At 46.0% G+C, this 17,007-nt stretch overlaps 1 protein-coding gene across 2 annotated transcripts in view; it reads right to left on the reverse strand.

Moving 5' to 3' along the window:
- Nucleotides 1–17,007, reverse strand: part of PTPRT (protein tyrosine phosphatase receptor type T) — a 937,324-nt gene that overhangs the window by 49,037 nt on the left and 871,280 nt on the right. For both annotated transcript variants that reach the window (XM_039864357.1, XM_039864356.1), the window contains 2 exons: nucleotides 14,984–15,071; nucleotides 725–801 (listed from right to left, as the gene is read on the reverse strand). In XM_039864357.1, coding sequence (XP_039720291.1) covers nucleotides 725–801; nucleotides 14,984–15,071 — 165 coding nt within the window. The remainder of the gene's footprint in view (nucleotides 1–724; nucleotides 802–14,983; nucleotides 15,072–17,007) is intronic.

The raw sequence follows: 17,007 nt of genomic DNA on the forward strand, positions 1-17,007 counted from the left end.
CCAACCTTATTTTCCACTATTCCCATTATGTAGTCTCTGCTCCTGCAAACTGAGCTGCTACGTATCTTTGCTTCCAGCTGCTACATCTTGGCTGTGCTGTTCTCTCTAACCAGAGGCTCATCTTTTCCCTCTTTGATTTTAAATTCTACCTGTGCTTGGAGCTTTGGTTAAATCACATTTTGCATTCCTGATGGAAGAAGCAAAAATTCCCCCCCATCTTTGAATCCCTGTAGCATTTTATCTGAACTTAGGATACTTACCACTTTCTAGTTTGCCCTGGAATTATTGATGTGCACAGCTTATCTTCCTGCTAAGATTTTAGAAAGCAGGACCATGGCTTTTTTAGCTCTATAGTTTTCATAGCATCCAGTGTACAGTAGGCACTTTAAAATTTTTGTTGCCTAGATGACTGTACCTTTAAATGAATAAATGAATGGATAAACAGACACATATACAAATGAATTAGCAGGTGAATAAACGAGACTGGCAGTTGTCCTGGGATCCCTATAGAGCTGGCTACTCCAGCCCACCTGAAAGAGGATGCAGCTTTAGATGGATAATTCGCTTGGGTTGCACTAGTTACAAATCAGGGAGGAGCCAGAGGCCTCTGCACATACTCTAGGAAGGTCTTTCTGGAGGAGAGACTAGGGGACAGGCGCGCACATCCCGAGCCTGCTGCAGCCAACCCCAGACCCCGGCTGCCCAGCCCCACAAAGACCCTCACATCGATATAGTTGGCGTTGATGTAGTCGGAATGCGGGTCTCCATCCAGCACCAGCAGCCTCACTCGGGAATGGTCATCTGCAGAGAGGGCAGAAAACAAGGGGATGGGTGATAAGAAGCCTTCAGGTGATGAGCCAGCCCTGCCCCTTTTTTAGAGCCACCATTTATATTAATTTCTGCACACCAGGCATTGTGTTCCTTTGACACAATGCTCTCTCACTTAACCCCAGCATCACCTTCAGTTATTATCCCCATTTGCAGATGAGGAAGTTGAGGCTCAGGTATGGGGGAGTGCTATGCCTTAAAAAGGACCTGTATATACTTCTCTTTTCGACCTGCCCTCTGATTCTAGCTTTGTCTACCTGCTTCACCTGCTTCTTTAAGTCTTAGTGATTTTGTCATTAAAATGGGAATGGAAATGCTTTCTCCATAGGACTATGCAAGAGACTATATGGAAACACTCAGGAAGCGAGATTTATTGGATCAGGATTAATATGCTCCATTTTCATGCTTGCTTAAAAACGGCAAATTTACCTATTTTCCACATGGGCACAAATTGCTTTTCTTTTGCCTCTTGGAGTATTGTTGCAAATAGATTGTTGGCCACATATTGTTATCAACACTATCATTCAAGTGAAGCTGACTAAATCATTATAAAGGAGGTCATCGATAACTAAAAATTGTGTTACAGAGAATACCATTTCAAACACAATTTAGGCATAAACAAGATTTGCAGGTTTTTGGTCGATGGCACGTTTACTTCAAATAACACCCAATAAAAGCCATTAAAAAAAAAAAACTAGTACAGCCGAAGAATCAGGCTCATCCTTTACAATTAATTAAAGTGAGCTCTAGCAAATGAACCAACACACGCAAACGGAACACCCTGGGTGGGTCCGGTTGAGAGGAGGGGCTCAGCTCGCTGTCCAGGTAACTGTGTACATATCGCTGCATGTCGCTGCATTGACTGGCCAATCCCGCTGACTCTAGGGCAGGGCTGGGGTTTGCAGCAAGTGGGCTGGAGAGAGTTGAGCATCCCCAAGGGTCCCTGGGGGTCAGGGATGTAGGGTCAGCTTATTCTGTTGGACGTACACAGCACTTTGCAGTTTATGAGCACATCTACTACTACTAACTGGAACTCACTGAGAACAAGGATGTTAACTGTTTTGTCCCCTGCTCTGTCCTCTGCATGTCCATGTACTGTACCCCGTGGATGTATGAATGGATTACCTCACTGGACTTTCGCAATTATCCTGGGAGAGAAGCAAGACGAGGGCTGTTAGCCTTTGCTGCACATGGGGAAACTGAGGCTCACATGGACTGACTGGCTACGTGGCCAATGGATGGTAGAGCTTGAAAGAGTAGGGTTCTTTTAACTCTGGGTCCAGACACCTGCTTCCAAAGAGGAGTCTAAGTGGATATTAGAAACCACGTCAAGTGTCCACAGCAGAAAGAATTAATGACAGAGAAGCAGTTACCTTGGGTAATGGAAGAGTTGAGAAGCCAAAGAGAAGAAGGTGAAGTAACTCAGAGGTAAGCACCAATGAGGAAACCCAGGGATGGTGGGACCAGAGCTCAGGGTCTGGGGCCACCTGTGGGAACGGGAGCTGCAGTGGGCCTCTTTGATGGGAGCTGGACAAAAGGAGGAACATCCCAGGCTGCTAAAGAAGAAGCCTGTGATTGGGACAGAGGGCAAGAAATACTTCTGCCTTTTCCTTTCTCCTACCTTCCCATCTCCCACCAGGGCATGTCATTGGCCAAACCCAGCCAGGAGCCAGCTGATGAGAGACTGAGAAATGCAAGCTGCAGGGGTCTGTTCCCTGTGAGAGGAAGTCGAGCACAGAAGACAAGGAATGAGTCCCTGGATGGACAAACAGCTCCTGGAGTGGACAGAATACTATCCCCATATCCATTAATTAATTAACTAATCATTTCAAAAATTATTCATTGAGCATCCGCCATGTGCCAGGCACTATGCTAGACACTGAAATACACTGGATCCTTTTTTATTTATCATAGGAAAGTTTCAGTGGAAGCAACTAGAGGGAGTAGATGGGGGGTCTAAGTCAACTTTTTGGGTGGGTGGGGGAGTGAAGTGGGGGAGGAGTTTGAAGCTAACCTTTATGGAATTAATGGTAGGTACCAGAGACTTTACATACATTATCTTACTCCATCACTTATTCCTCCAAATAACTCTATAGATTATTATAATAATACCATAATGATGTATTATTATTCTTCTTCTTCCCATTTCACAAATGAAGAAACTGGGGCTCAGAGAGGTAAAGCAATTTTCCCATGTTACACAGCCTGTAGGTAGCAGAGCTGGGATTCTATCTCAGGTCTGTCTGACCCTGAACCCCTGTTCTGTCCACACAAGGTCTTATCCCTGGACTTCTAGCATCTCACAGGTACTACTCCTGGAGTTTGTGCAAATGGTTGGTCCTCAGCTCTTGCAGTATTGTAGCCCCAGAGAGTAGGACTTCCTGGTGGACATCCCACCCAGCAGGGGTTCAGACAAGGTACAGCACTTGACTCTGAGTTCTGATTGTTAAGCCTTGTCACCAGTGGTTACAAACACTGTAAGCCTTAAAAAAGTGAAAATGCATATTGTGAGTTTACTCATTGGTTTTACTAATGACCTATTGATTTAAAAAAATCTCCTTTATTTATTGAGTTATATCACCTCCTGGGGTCTATAGTTCTGGGAACAGATTGTGTTTTAAAATGTTGAAAGGTAATTTACAATGGAATTTAGAATCTGAAAGCAAAAATGATTGAAAACAAAACAAAATGAAAGAAACAAACATTTCTTTAAGTTAAATATTCTGAAAGATGAAAGGCGCCTCTAACCATCAGATTATGGCATTTGCCAATCTCTCTTCTTCATTCACTTATTAAGAACACATTTATTGAGCACCTACTATGTGCAGGCTTGTTGAAAGGACTAAGAAAGTATTATCAAAGTGATGCTCATACTTAAGGAGACTGTCAGTATTGTGGAGGAGACAGACTGTACACAGAAGTGGAATTTCAAGGTCTAGGAAAGTGAAAAATAGAGAACTTTGTAGAGTAATATGTGAATGAGGAATTAAAAGTGAGTAAGCCTTGACCAGTGGACAATGAGGAAGGGTCCTTCCCTTCAGAGGGAATGGCAAGAATGAAAGCAGAGATTCTGAAAAAGCAAGCACATTGGGGGAGCTAAAGAGTTTCCCGTCTCATAAATATCGAGTGTGAAGAGATTAGCAATGGGAGAAGGGACAGAGGAGGTAGGCGGGGGTTAGATTACAGAGGGCTCTCCATGCCGTATTAAGGCACTTCAGTGCAAGTAATCATGCTGGGCTCTGCAGGGCATCCACATACAGACTCTATTTTCTGATTCTGTGAAAGGCTATTTCAGTGTGAAATGATCAAGATTCATTCCCACATGAGCTAACCATTAGCAAGAAGGATAACTGGTGATGTGAGGTATGGAGCTGATGGTCAGATCTGGGTCTAAAGCTTAGCTCCATCACTTAGTAAGTTAATTGATCTCTCTTAGCCTTGGGTTCCTTAGCAAAAAGGGGCCAATACTATATAGTTCACCAAATGTTGGGAGGATTAAGCTCTTGAGAAATTTCAGAGGATGAAACTTGTAAGGACATTAAGAGAATGAAACGACAAGCCACAGGCTAGGAGAACATATTTACAAAAGACATATCTGTTAAAGAACTTGTATCTACAATATACAAAAATACTCTTAAACCTCAACAATAAGAAAAACAAATGACCCAATTTTAAAAACATGGGCAAAAGATCTGAACAGACACCTTAGCAAAACAGATATACGGGTGGCAAATAAGAATATGAAAAGATGTTCAGCATCATATGTCATTAGAGAAATACAAATTAAAACGAGATGCCTCTGTACACCTACTAGAATGGCCAAAATCCAGAACACCAACACCACCAAATGCTGGAGAGGATGTGGGGCAAAAGGAACTCTCATTATTCATTGCTGGTGGGAAAGCAAACTTATACAGCTGCTGGGGAAGACTAAACACACTCATACCATATGATCCAGCAGTTGCTATCTCTGGTATTTACCCCCAGGAGTTGAAAACTTATGTCCATACAAAAAACCTGCACTTGGATGTTTACAGCAGTTTTAGTCACAATTGCCAAAACCAAGATGTCCTGCAGTAGGTGAATGGATGAACAAATTGTGATATACCCATAAATGGAATATTATTCAGTGATATAAAGAAAAGTTATTAAGCCATGAAGACATGGAGGAAACTTAAATGCATACTGCTAAATGAAAAATGCCATTATACATAAAAGGTTTCATAGTGTATAATTCTAACTCCATGGCATTCTGGAAACGGCAAAACTACGGAGACAGTAAAAATATCAGTGGTTGCCAGGGACTTGGAATAGGGAGGGAAGAATAGAGAGATGGAGCACAGGGAATTTTTAGGGCAGTGAAACTCTTCTGTATGATGCTGTAATGATGGATACATGACATTATATTTGTGTACATACCAAAAAACTGTACGACACACAAGCGAACTCTGAAAACTATGGACTTCAGCTAATTATAATGGATCGATATTGGTTCATCATCTGTAACAAATGTATCACCCTGATTCGAGATATTAATTATAGGGGAAACTGAATGTGGGTGGGAGGGAGGGAGCATATGGAAACTCTCTGTGTATTCTGCTCGTTTTTTTTTGTAAATCTAAAACTGTTCTAAAAAAAGTGTAGGGTAGTGTTTGGTACACTGTAAGTCCTTAAAAAAAGGTGGTTGTTGGCTGGATGAGAGGCAGGTCATGAGCTGACGACAGAGATGCTTAGAAACTCAGTGCTCCCCATTTTCTCTTTGTCCCAAAGGTAAAAACCCACCTTTGTGCCAAGACCAAGAGCTGTGTGTGTACTTGTTAAAGGGCAAGACTCAGCTGTAGGACTGCCAGAAAGGCATTGCAAGGAGTAGCAGTGTCCTCATGGTTTATTTATTCCTTGCGGGAGATGCTAATATTATTCTCTGTCCCCTTCCTCGTCTAACTTTATGTAATTAGAGGGATAAAAAATTGTGTTTATTCACATGCATATGGAGAAAGATGGGGCAGCGGACGATGTGCAGGAGTTTATACAAGGTAATTTACAAGCAGCCCAGCACATTCATTATGCCCTATCTACATTTTGCAAGCTCGAAAAACAGCTAAATTGGTACTCCCGGTTTGATATTCAAGACAAGAAGAATTGAGAAGAGTCATATAGAGGAGAAGCAAACTCCTCGATGGTGATGTAAGAGGAAAGTGCAGGAGCCCAGCTCCATCAGGCTCTCCGCCGAGGTTGGGAGACGGGCTTGTGGGAGGAGAGAACGGTTGGCAGCCTGCAGGGGGGCGGGGGGAGGTATGCTACAAAGACTGGAGATCCAAAGAGCCCCCCGAACACAACTCCAGGGAAACAGAAACATCACCCCTCTGGGATCAATCTGTTCCTTGGAGTTTTAGGACCAACATCAGTGGTATGTTGGCAAATGTTTAACAGACAGCTCTCTGGAGGAAAAAAAGGCCCTGACCTGTAACGTCTGCTGATTTCTGTGGTATAAATACTCCCACTATGATTGATTTCAAGCTACCAACATGGCAGCAGCTAGCCCACAAAATTCCTGAAAATTTAACAATCTGTTCTTGCAAGCTGGTAAGAATCAGCTCCAGGACACCGCTGACAGAGAATGAAGCCTTACCAGCTCCCAAAATGCCTTGCCCGATCTGATGGTTTGGGACCTACTTCCCAGTGCAGCCTCTTGCCCTGCTCCCCACACACTACTCTCATAACTGTACCCTTCTTTAAGTTGCTCAAATGTGCAATGACTGCTCTGACCTCAGGGCCTTTGCACGTGTAAAGGAATACCCCCCCCCCCCAACCCCACAAGGCTGGCAATACTTCCTTCTTTAGCTTTCAGCTCAATGGTCCTTCCTTAGGAAGTCTCCTGTGATCTCTCCATCCCAGACTCTGAAAACTCCTTGTACTTTTCTTCCGAGCTCTTATAGCAGTTGTAGTAACTGATTCACCTGTGGCTCTCCTTCAAACCGTATTTAAGGAACGGTGCCTATTTATCGAATTCCTCTACAGCGTGTGGCGCATAGCAGGTGTTCAGTAATGATCTGTTCAATAAACGAGTTCGTATTTGTGTCTGAAAGGTGGAGAACCAGAAAGGGGCGGGCCCCTTGCTTACAGCCATACAGTTGGGTTTAGGTAACCTGGCCTGGGACCCCAGGCTCTTTATTCTACACAGGGCTGGCAGAGCATGTCTGGATCCTGTGCTTGAATTCTTTCTTTCCCTGTAGTGGGCTCCTTACCCGCCTGCAGACCCAGCCTGTCCTGTCCCAAGGTTGGTAGCCAATTCTTGCCTTCAACAGGGAGAGGTAAGGGATTCGCTAGGCTCTGGAGGCAGCCCTGAGGTCTGTCACGCATTAACCATATCACCTGCGGCAAATTACTTCCCTTCCCCGAGCCTCAATTTGCCCAACTATAACATCAAAATCATATCTACCTTAGTAGACTGTTGTGAGGATGAAAAGAGGTAAAATATGAAAGCACCTGGAGTGTTGTAAGAAATCAACATAAATGTATAAATTCAGTTTTATTATTCTAGACCAGGGGTTTTCAAAAGATAGCCCTTTGAACAAAAGTATCGGTAACACCTGGGAATTTGTTAGAAATGCAAACACTTGAGTCCCAGCCCAGAGCTACTGAATAAAATTTGGGGCGGAGTCCAGCAATCTTTACCTTAACAAGCCCTCCAGAAGGTTCTGATCACATTTGGGGTCAAGTGGTCAGACCAGTGTTCAGTTATTTAGTGGAGAGGCACCCTGACTATTTAATTTGTCTTGGGAAAGACCAAAAGATCTTACTGGAACTGGGCTATAATATTAGAGGTCCACCTTGTGTTAGGTGGTGAGGTACAGGAATTTACCTGTGTGGAGTGTGTTATGTTCCAGGTACTATTCTAGAGGCCTTATGGATGCTATGCTATTTGATTCTCATAGTAACCCTGTGAGGTATATATCATCGCCCTGTTTTATGGATGAGAAACTCAAGGTTCCAAGAAGTTTTACAACTTGGGAGAAGGAATAAGGTTGAGAGGTTTGTTGTAGAGTGAGGGGTCCCTATCCCTTCTGGAACTCCAAGACCCATTACCCCCCAGCCCTCCGACACTGTCCCCTCCCATTGTGTTCCCAGGCCCACCCAGAGGAGCAGGCTCAGTTTTCTCCTTGGTACAGTTCCACCTCTCTAAACAAATCAAAACTCCTCTTCCCTTCCCCCACCATCAACAGTAATCCAATAAATTGCCCTTCTCAAGTCACGTCCACTTAAAGAGAAAATCACTTCAGAGAGGTGGGGCTGGGGAGACACTATCATTTGAATATGTGATGTTCCTTCTTCCTGTCTTCTGGGCACTGAGGAGGGAAAAGAAAAGATGCAATTTTTCAGAGAAAAGAGATTTGACTCATTACAATGAATTGTGGAGCTGAAAAATCATTTTCTAGAAGAATTGGAAATGTTAATGGCATCATCTTGCACAAGTGGATAGGGAGGAGGCAGGCAATCCTGCCGAGACCGCCTGGGTACCTCATTGAAGATAAAGGTCTGCACATTCAATCTTGATTGAATTACCATTATCAAGAGGGAGGGTGGCTTGAGTATGAGTGGGAAACGGCCCGACATTCTGTGCTCCTTCTTGTTCTAGCAACTCCATGCTGGCTGAGGTTGGGCAGCTCCCCTCTGCGGGGCCCTGCGAGGAGCCGCTCCAATAAATGAAAGCTTTGGGGCAGCAGAGGGGCAGAGCATTGAGAAGTGTTAGAGAGATAGGGGCCCATCTAATGAATTTATTGTTTCATACTAAGCGGGCTGCCCGGACCACACCCCACTAAGCAAACTTTCTGAAGGAAGAAAAGGCTTCTTATTTGATTTCCTTCAGAGGCAGACTCTGAGACAAGGATTTGAGTGCAAGGAGTTGATCTGGGAGGTGATCCCAGGGAACACTGGGAGAATGAGAAATGAGACGTAGAAAGGAAGGAATCCAATAAGGAGTGTGTCATCTAGCAAGTTACCACTGGAGACAACTGGACTTAATTTTGTTAGGGAGCTTTGAAAGATAGTGTGGAACAAGCATCTCCAAGTTGTTCCGCCTCAGGGAGAGGGACCTGGGGTACTTACACACCCACCCCATCAGTCATCAGTTGAGGGCTGCTCCTGGGGACGCTTAATTTCCTGTCAGTTTGGGCCTGCCCTGCAAGTAGGCAGAGAGAGCTCCACTGGACAAGTCCTCTGATGGCCAAGGATACTGCAGATTTCTGCACTAGGATCAGGCTGGAGGGACGCCCTCCAAGACCGCAAAGAACAATGGCCGCCAAGAGTTGGGAGCTCTGAATGAGTCATCTATTTTGTCAACCCAATTCTATTTCCCCAGAAATCAGCAGAGAAATCTGCTGTGAGCAAAAGCCTCTGGGTTTGTTCTGAGCCCAAGACCTTCCCTGGAAGTCAGAACAGCCTCTCTGATGAGCTCATCCCTGTCTGCCATCTGTTCTGAGGTCGGAGCCCTTACCCCATTCTCCTCCAACAGCATGATGTGTCTTGATGCAGAGGGGCTCCTGGGTGGGGAGCACGTGGTGTCCTGGCAGCATGAGCCCAGGGATCTCGTGTTGGCTGTCCTACAGACTGGCCAATCTAGGGTAGGGTTCCGGATTTCTGGACCATTGCTTCTTGCTTGTCAACTCAAAGGGCCTAGACCAAGTCTCATTGAGATTTAAAAGTCTGCGCACCAGATTCAGATTCAATATTCACCTTAATTTGCCCTCCTTGTGCTGAGAGATGAAGAACTGAGAGATGACGTGACCTTGCTGAAGGTCGTGAATGAGGTAAAGGGCAGAAATGAGACTAGCTTCGGGTCTGCCAAACCCATGTCCAATACTCTACACCTGAGCCCAGGGCTTGTCTTAGACTAGGGGAAAAGAAGTCTAAGAAAATGTAGCAGATCTCTCGTTTGCCCTTCGGACCCATCCCCCAGCCTTCTGCTCCTGGTTCTCTAACCCTGGGGCTGATCTCTGTGGACAAGATGGGTTCTCAAACTCGAGCATGCATCAGTGTCACCTGGAGAGCTTTTAAAAACACAGATAGCTGGGCCTCACCCCCAGAATTTGATTCAGTAGTTTGAGATGGGGCCCAAGAATGAGCATTTCTAACAAGTGCCCAGGTGATGCTGCTGCAGGGACCACACTTTGAGAATGGCTGGACTAGGTCTACAGATTCCCTTGTCCTCTGGCTTCTGGTTGGCTTTAGACCATGGAAAGCATAGGCAGAAGACTGGACAAAGAGGGGAGAGTGCCGTCAAGGTACTTATTCTTTCTGGTCCCTCTGTTGGGTCACCATGGGCTCACTGCTGCAACACCGCTAATGTCACACCACCAGTGAAATCATCTTTCCCTGGGTCTTGGTGACCTCTCCCTACCGAATCCTCTGTGGCCTGGGGGAGGTCTTTAGCCCCAGGGTACTGCGCGATTCCTTGTAGTCTCCCTGCAGCTGGCTCACAGCATCACAAAAATTTCACTTGATTAAATTCTCCGCAAATCCCCTATGTGAGGGTCCCATCTGTTTCCTGCTGGGACTCTGCCTGATCCCAGAAGGGGAGCCTCATTTTGCAAAATTTCCTCTTGCCAGTCTAGGAAGCCCTTTCTAGAACTTCCACATGAGGAATGCTTCGGTATTCTTGAAACTTCCCCTTGTTCACAGTCTCTGCCCAGAGCTACTTGAAAGCAAAGAAATCGTTGTTCTGTGTTCCCCATTCATTTCCTTCCCTTTCACTTCCTTTCCATTTCCAGTCCCTGGAAACCCGACTGTCTCTATTACTAAATTCTAAACAGCATCATTGGAAGAAAGGGCTTATTTAGCCAAGGTTTCTCTTTCATTGTTTCATTGGCAGTCAGTGCCCTCCCTCCCTCTCTTCCCCTTTCATCTTTTCTGTTCTCCCTGGCCTGGGCCTTTGTCCTCCACTCCAGCCTCTCAGTGCTCTGGGTTCCTTAAGATGCTAATCACACCCGTTTTCTTCTTATGCCAAGAATATTTCTATTTATCAAGCCAGGGCAGACTTTGCCTTTGGGAGGGACACATACAAGGGCAGGAACATTTTCCGTTCCTCTGGGCTGTCTCTCGGTTACTTTTCTCATTTCAATGGCAGGACCTCCCTCCCCACACCTTCTCCCCCTCTCCCATCCCCCACCCCACACACTTTCTTGTTCCCCTGTATATCTTACGCTGGTTTTGAATCCACTGGCTACCTTGGCACTGACTCATTACTGACCATAGACGTGTTTCAGCCCTGTTTGTTAGAGTTATTGACCCTTAAATTAGAAAGAAGATTCAGGTTTATCTAGCCCATCAAGGTGGTGTCATCAGGTGTTTGAATTCTCTCTGCCTCTGTTTGAGTTTCCCCAGAAGTAGATATAAGGTGAGGATTCCAGGGCAAGTACTTTACATAGGAGGAGAGGGCACCAGTGGGAATGGGGGAGAGGGAGACAGCCCAGAGAAGGCAGCTCAGAAAGGGTGAGTTTTCAAGTCCATTCCTCCTGTGGGCATCTGCAGCCCCCTAGAAAAGGAGTAGAACACACACTCTCTTGGGAGGGTGAGGAGCTGGGAGAGATCGCCTTGTGCATGGACGGAGCATCCCGCCCTAGCTTTGGAGAAGGTCCTCAGGCAAAGAGCCGCAAATAGGACAGGATAAGTGTGAACCAAGTGAGGCGCCTTGGGCACACTTTAGGGAGGCGCTCTACCTCGGGGTCGTGCAGATGCAGGGTCGGCAGCTGAGAGGGGAACCTCCTGAATGTTGCACGCTGGGCGCCTCGGCCCCCTGACCCTAGTCCTGGCCCCGGAGGCTGGTGTCACTGCGCGGTGTGGTGGTGAGGTCGTGGGTGTGAGTGGGACACTGGCGGCATCTTCTGCAGCCCCGGTAGTGGAATTCTAATCCCCTTCCTTGTTTTTCCTGTTGCCTGGAATCCTGCTTTCTCAGTCACACCTCTCTCCCTCCTGTGACCCATCTCTCTTCTCTCTTCATTCGGGTTCAGTATCTTCTGCCTTACTGGAAGACATCACTTGGACATTGTTCCCAGGGTCATCTTGATCCAGCTTTCCTCCATTCGTCATTTCTGGGTGTTCTCTATTTTATTTGGGAAGCCAGAAGGCAGAGGCCCACGACTCAAGCCTTTTGGGGTCATGCGGAGACCCCATGCTTTCCAACATCCAGTTCCTATTTACTGAGCACCAACTAAATGCCAGGTTTTGGGACATAGAAGTGCCAGGCAGTCATGGTCATGCTGTCACAGAGCAGGTGAGGGAGTTAGGCAGTCAAAAGATAATCATCCAAATGGCTCTCAAATTATGTTGACGAGGGCTAAGGAGAAGACGTGCACTGTGTTCTAGGAGGAAATAATGGGGTCATGACCAAATTCAAAAGATCGGAACAATTCCCTGAGGAGTAAGACCTGAAGAAAAAGTAGAATTAGTAGAGCAAAGAGGGGAGAAGGGCATTTTGAAGGACAGAATGTACAAAAGCCCTGTGGCACAGATGAGCACGGAAAGCTCAAGGGACTGAAGGAAGGCCAGTGTGCCTTAATCAAGAAGATCATCATGGAGAGGGAAATGAGACTGGAGAGGCAGCTAAGAGACTTTGGATAAGGAGCATTCAAGGGCCAAGGGAAAACATTGGAAGAGTTTTCATCAGAAGATGACATGGTCCAATTCATGTTTGAGGAGGTCTCTCCGGCTTCTGTCAGAGATCAGAGAGGTAGAAAGTTGGGGGCCAAGTTAGATGTGGAGCAACCAAGAAGGAGGCTGGGCCAAGCCCAGGTGAGAGCTGATAGCTTGGGCCAAGGTGCTGAGAGCAGTGGATGAATGATGAGGTCTGGAGAGATGTATAGCTTGGCTTGGCTTCTCACCCTCGGTCCCCATAGGCTTTGCACAGTTACCTGGCCCAGCCTGAATATCTCTGTCTCTCAGGCAGGCAGGGTCTCTTCACTGTTCTCTAGTCATTTATTTTTTTTTTTATCTGGACGCCACTTCTAGTAGGAAGACATACTTATACCCATTTTACAGAGCTAAGACTAGGGCTTAGAGTGATCACGCAAGGTTTCACAGCCTAGAATTTAGTGACCCTATCTGAACTTACAATCTGATATGGGAGAACAGGCAAGTGACCAGATATTTTAGGGAAGGTTCCTTGAGCAGAGGATAATCAGAGTGAGCAATCACCTGAGCCCAGAAAGGAAGCCCCCCGGAAGCAGAGACTGAGTGTCCCGGTGCCCAGCACAGGCCTGGCTCTGAGGAGGCCCATGAACCATGGGTCTTAATACACATGTCATTGTTTGAATATCTTCCCTTGCAAGGAATCTTGCTGTCTGCATTACTATCTTCTAAGAGACAAATTATAAATGTTTTCTGATTAGTTCTACCATTCATAGCCCATTCCTAAATCAGAACAGGAAGCAGCTAAGCTAAAACGTCTGCTTCTTTTCTTCCTTTACAAGCTGCCTGGATCTTATGCTTTCTTCCTCCAAGCTTTTTCTTAGGCAATGTCTAGACATTTAAACAAAACAAAGCACTGAGCTGTGCTAGAAATAATTTGTTATCCACAATCTTTTTTTTTCCTTCCTGTTTTTTTTTTTTTTTTTTTTTTTGGCTGAATTGGGTTACTCTGAGAGCTGAGACCAAGGAATGCTATGCGCCCAATTGGTGAGATGTCAAAAGGTGCAGGTTGGCTACACTGTGGCAGACAGAGGCTTTTGTAGATGCCTCTTCTCGTGAGAATATGTATTCAGCATCTTGTATGAGGTAACTCTGTCCTCTCTGCATCATGTTGCTTCGAAGCCTGTACTCACCAGTATTTGGCAGTGACAATACTCGCGTGTGACCAGTGCGTGGTATTTCGTTATATGGCAGTCCTTCTCTCTCCCTCCCCGCTGAACTCAATACTGCGTACCAGTTACACAAAAGCATTGCATTGATTTTGTTCAAGCCTCATCATCCCTTTCTGGGACCATTACAGGAGCCTTCCGATCGGTCCCTCTGCCTCCAGCTTCTCCCAATCTAATCCACCTTCCCGATCATCTTTCCAAAATGGGCATCTGATCATGTATTCCTCCCTTAACTGGCTTATTCCATGGCTGCACATAGATATTCAGTGAATTCTGCTTAGAACATGGTGAAATGAGATATCCACACTGCTTACCAGTGACTCAGCGAAAGTTAACCCTATGGCTAAGTGTGGCAATGGTGCCCAGGCACTGTGTCAAGAGTTTTATGTATTTTTTTTTCAACAACCTTATTTTCATCATTTTAAAGGTGAAGAAAGTGAAGCTTATAGAGGTCAGGTAACTTTCCCAGGGCCCCACAGCTGGGATAGAAGCCTAGACGGTTTGATTTCAGAGGGCTCTCACTCCTCTGCACCGCTGCCTTCATTAAATCACACATCAGAGATTGCTAAAACTCATGGATGAGCAAGAGGCAATGTCCTTCCATGCTTCCCCTAGCTCTGCACAAAACACACGTTCCTCCCGCAGGCTCAGCATCACCAAATGCCTGTTCCGGTGCAGGCCCTGAATGGCAGGCACTCACCTTAGGGCCTCTGCCCCAATAGTAAGGTCTGGCAGATGCCCGAAACCCTGCCTCTGGCATCACTAGAGTAGCCTTGGGCTCCTCTGAGCCCTGAGCTGGCTATTCCCTAAACCTTGAGGCTTAGGCCAGAGTTTGTGGCTCCTTCTGAGCATCAATCCTTCCTTGGGATCCTACCTTCTTTGAGTGGCATCATTCTCTTGTTTAGAGTGTTCTCAGCCCCTCTCTCATGGGCTGGATCTTGCTCCCCACTCCAAGTCACTGCCAACATGGTAAACTGCATCGGAGGGACTGCTGGGAATATAAGAGCTTCTTCCCAATCCTGAGGAATTCTTGAGCAAGCAATGCTAGGCAAGACCTAGCTTTCAGAGGCTGGCTGTCTTCTGCTTGGACCCAGCTCCCCACCTGCCCCCTGTGCCTGAGATTAGCCATGCTCTGTCATCCAGGCCAGGGATGACACGGAGACTGAAATACAGCTCCCATCTTGGCATATGGACCCAAAGTTGGAACATCAAGGATTATTTGATGACAAATTCTGGGTAAATAATAGTAATAGCTGTCTTTCCTCTTTTCCCAAAGCCTGAAGCCCTCCCAGAAGGGCACCTACAGGATATGATGTTTCCATATCGATTCTTATTGCGGTTTTCATCCTCTTTGGCTGTGTCCCACGAAGCTGTCTGCCCCTCCGGTAAGGCCTAAAAAAGAAAGGACAGAGTGGTTAGAATGGCCTGAGATAGGTGCTCTATCCAGGCGAAGATGAGCCAGCAGGGGAAATGACACCTGCTGTGATGGGTCACTCAGCATAAAGGGCTGCGTGTTCTTGCATGGGGCCTGGGGAGAACATAGACTGTCCCCCGCCATGGCCTTATTTACACCTTCATTCTCAAATGCTATTGATGCCTTTTGTGTATCATGAGCCCAAATCTGGTTCAGTAGTGTAGTCATTCATTCGTTCATTCATTCATTCACGCAACATATATTTATTGACTCTCTAATATGTGTTTGACATTGTTCTAAGTACTCAGGACACAGAAAAATAGACAAAGTCTCGCTTGAGCTTCCAGCCATGTGGAAGATGTAGCAAATGGACAAGAAAACATATATAATTCTAGATAGTAGAAAATGTTATGGAGAAAATAAAGCAGGATAAAGAGATAGTGATGAAGGATGAGAATTATTTCGGATTACACAGTCTGGGAGAGCATCTCTGAAAGGTAACATTCAAGCTAATTCCTTAATGATGTGAAGAAGCCACTCATACCAAGAAATGCAGGAAGTGCTTTCCAGGCACAAGGAATAACAGATGGCAAAGGTGGTAACGTATAACCACATTCAAGAATAAGGCAGGGGAGAGTAGTTTCAGAAGCATCTGGTGAGGCTGGCATAGCTCAGACTAGATGAGGCATCACGGTCACTGGTAACAGTGGAGTGTTAGATTCTAAGTGTGATGGGAAACCACTGGAGGGTTCTGTGCAGTAGAGATACCATCTGATTTATGTCTTACAAAGCGCATTCTGGCTCATGTATGGAATGCAGGTTCTAGGATGCCTCGAGAGGAAGCAGGAAGATCAGTTAGGAAGCTGCCGTAGTCCAGGTAAGAGACGATGCTACCTTGGGCCCTTGTACAAGGATGGTGGAAGTGGAGGGAGTGAGAAGTGATTATTTTCAGTCAAATGCGTAGATTTTGGTTCCCTTGGAAGCAGATGCACTGCTTTTGGAAGAAACAAGGATCTGAGGACGGGATTTGATTTGGGAGGCAGTGCTAAGGAGCAAGGGTAGGACAGTGGGGGAAGTGAGACCATCACGGGAGGGAAGTCGACGCAGGCTTCTTCAACGAGCAGGTCACCACGGCGTGCGCCTCGGGCTTAATCCCGTGGGCCCACTTCATGCCTTAGAGTTGTCTCACCAGAGAGAGAAGGGAGTCGGAGAGTTTATCCACCAATTTACATCTATCACTGGTTGAAGACAACTCTTAGAAACTCCCTTGACACTCTGCCAGGCAAAGCACGCATATTCTTTTATATCGAAGAAGTCTTCAGGCAAAAAGTCATAGGTGCTTCTGGGAGGCAGGCATTGGGTGGGCATGCGTGGGAACAATGAGTGTGGAGGGAATGTAGGCAGGGCACCAACACATCTACGCAAGAGGGATGAAGGCTGATGCTCAGACCATTGGCTTGAAGAACTGAGTGGAGAGTCATGTCGTTTATCGAGATGAAGAAGAAACAGATGGAGGAGAAACAAGATTGGGGAGGTAGGAATTAAGTGTTGTGTTTCAGCACTTGTTGAGGACTGTGTGCTTCTTAATGTGTTCGAAACAATAAGAACAGCGGCAGCAGCAGCAGCTGTGTCCGAGGTGACTTCAACATTCAAGCTGAGTTGTTGAGTTAGGACGTTGGGTATAGAGCTTCAGAGTCAGAGTTTAGAGGAAAGAAGACATGGGAGTCATCAGTGTAAGAAGAGACAGAGAAACAACCATGTGGAATGATTTAACAGAGTTATGAACCAAGCGCTATGGAAGCACAGGGGAGGTATAGTCAGTTACCTCAAAGAGAAGGAAGATGGGTATCTAAGGGAGCAGGAATCGCTTTGGGAAAGCTGCAGAAGCACGAAGGTCAGGCCACATTTTGATGC

The sequence above is a fragment of the Pteropus medius genome, unplaced genomic scaffold (genome assembly GCF_902729225.1).
Source record: "Pteropus medius unplaced genomic scaffold, Ma_sr-lr_union100, whole genome shotgun sequence".
In the NCBI taxonomy this organism is placed as follows: Eukaryota; Metazoa; Chordata; class Mammalia; order Chiroptera; family Pteropodidae; genus Pteropus; species Pteropus medius.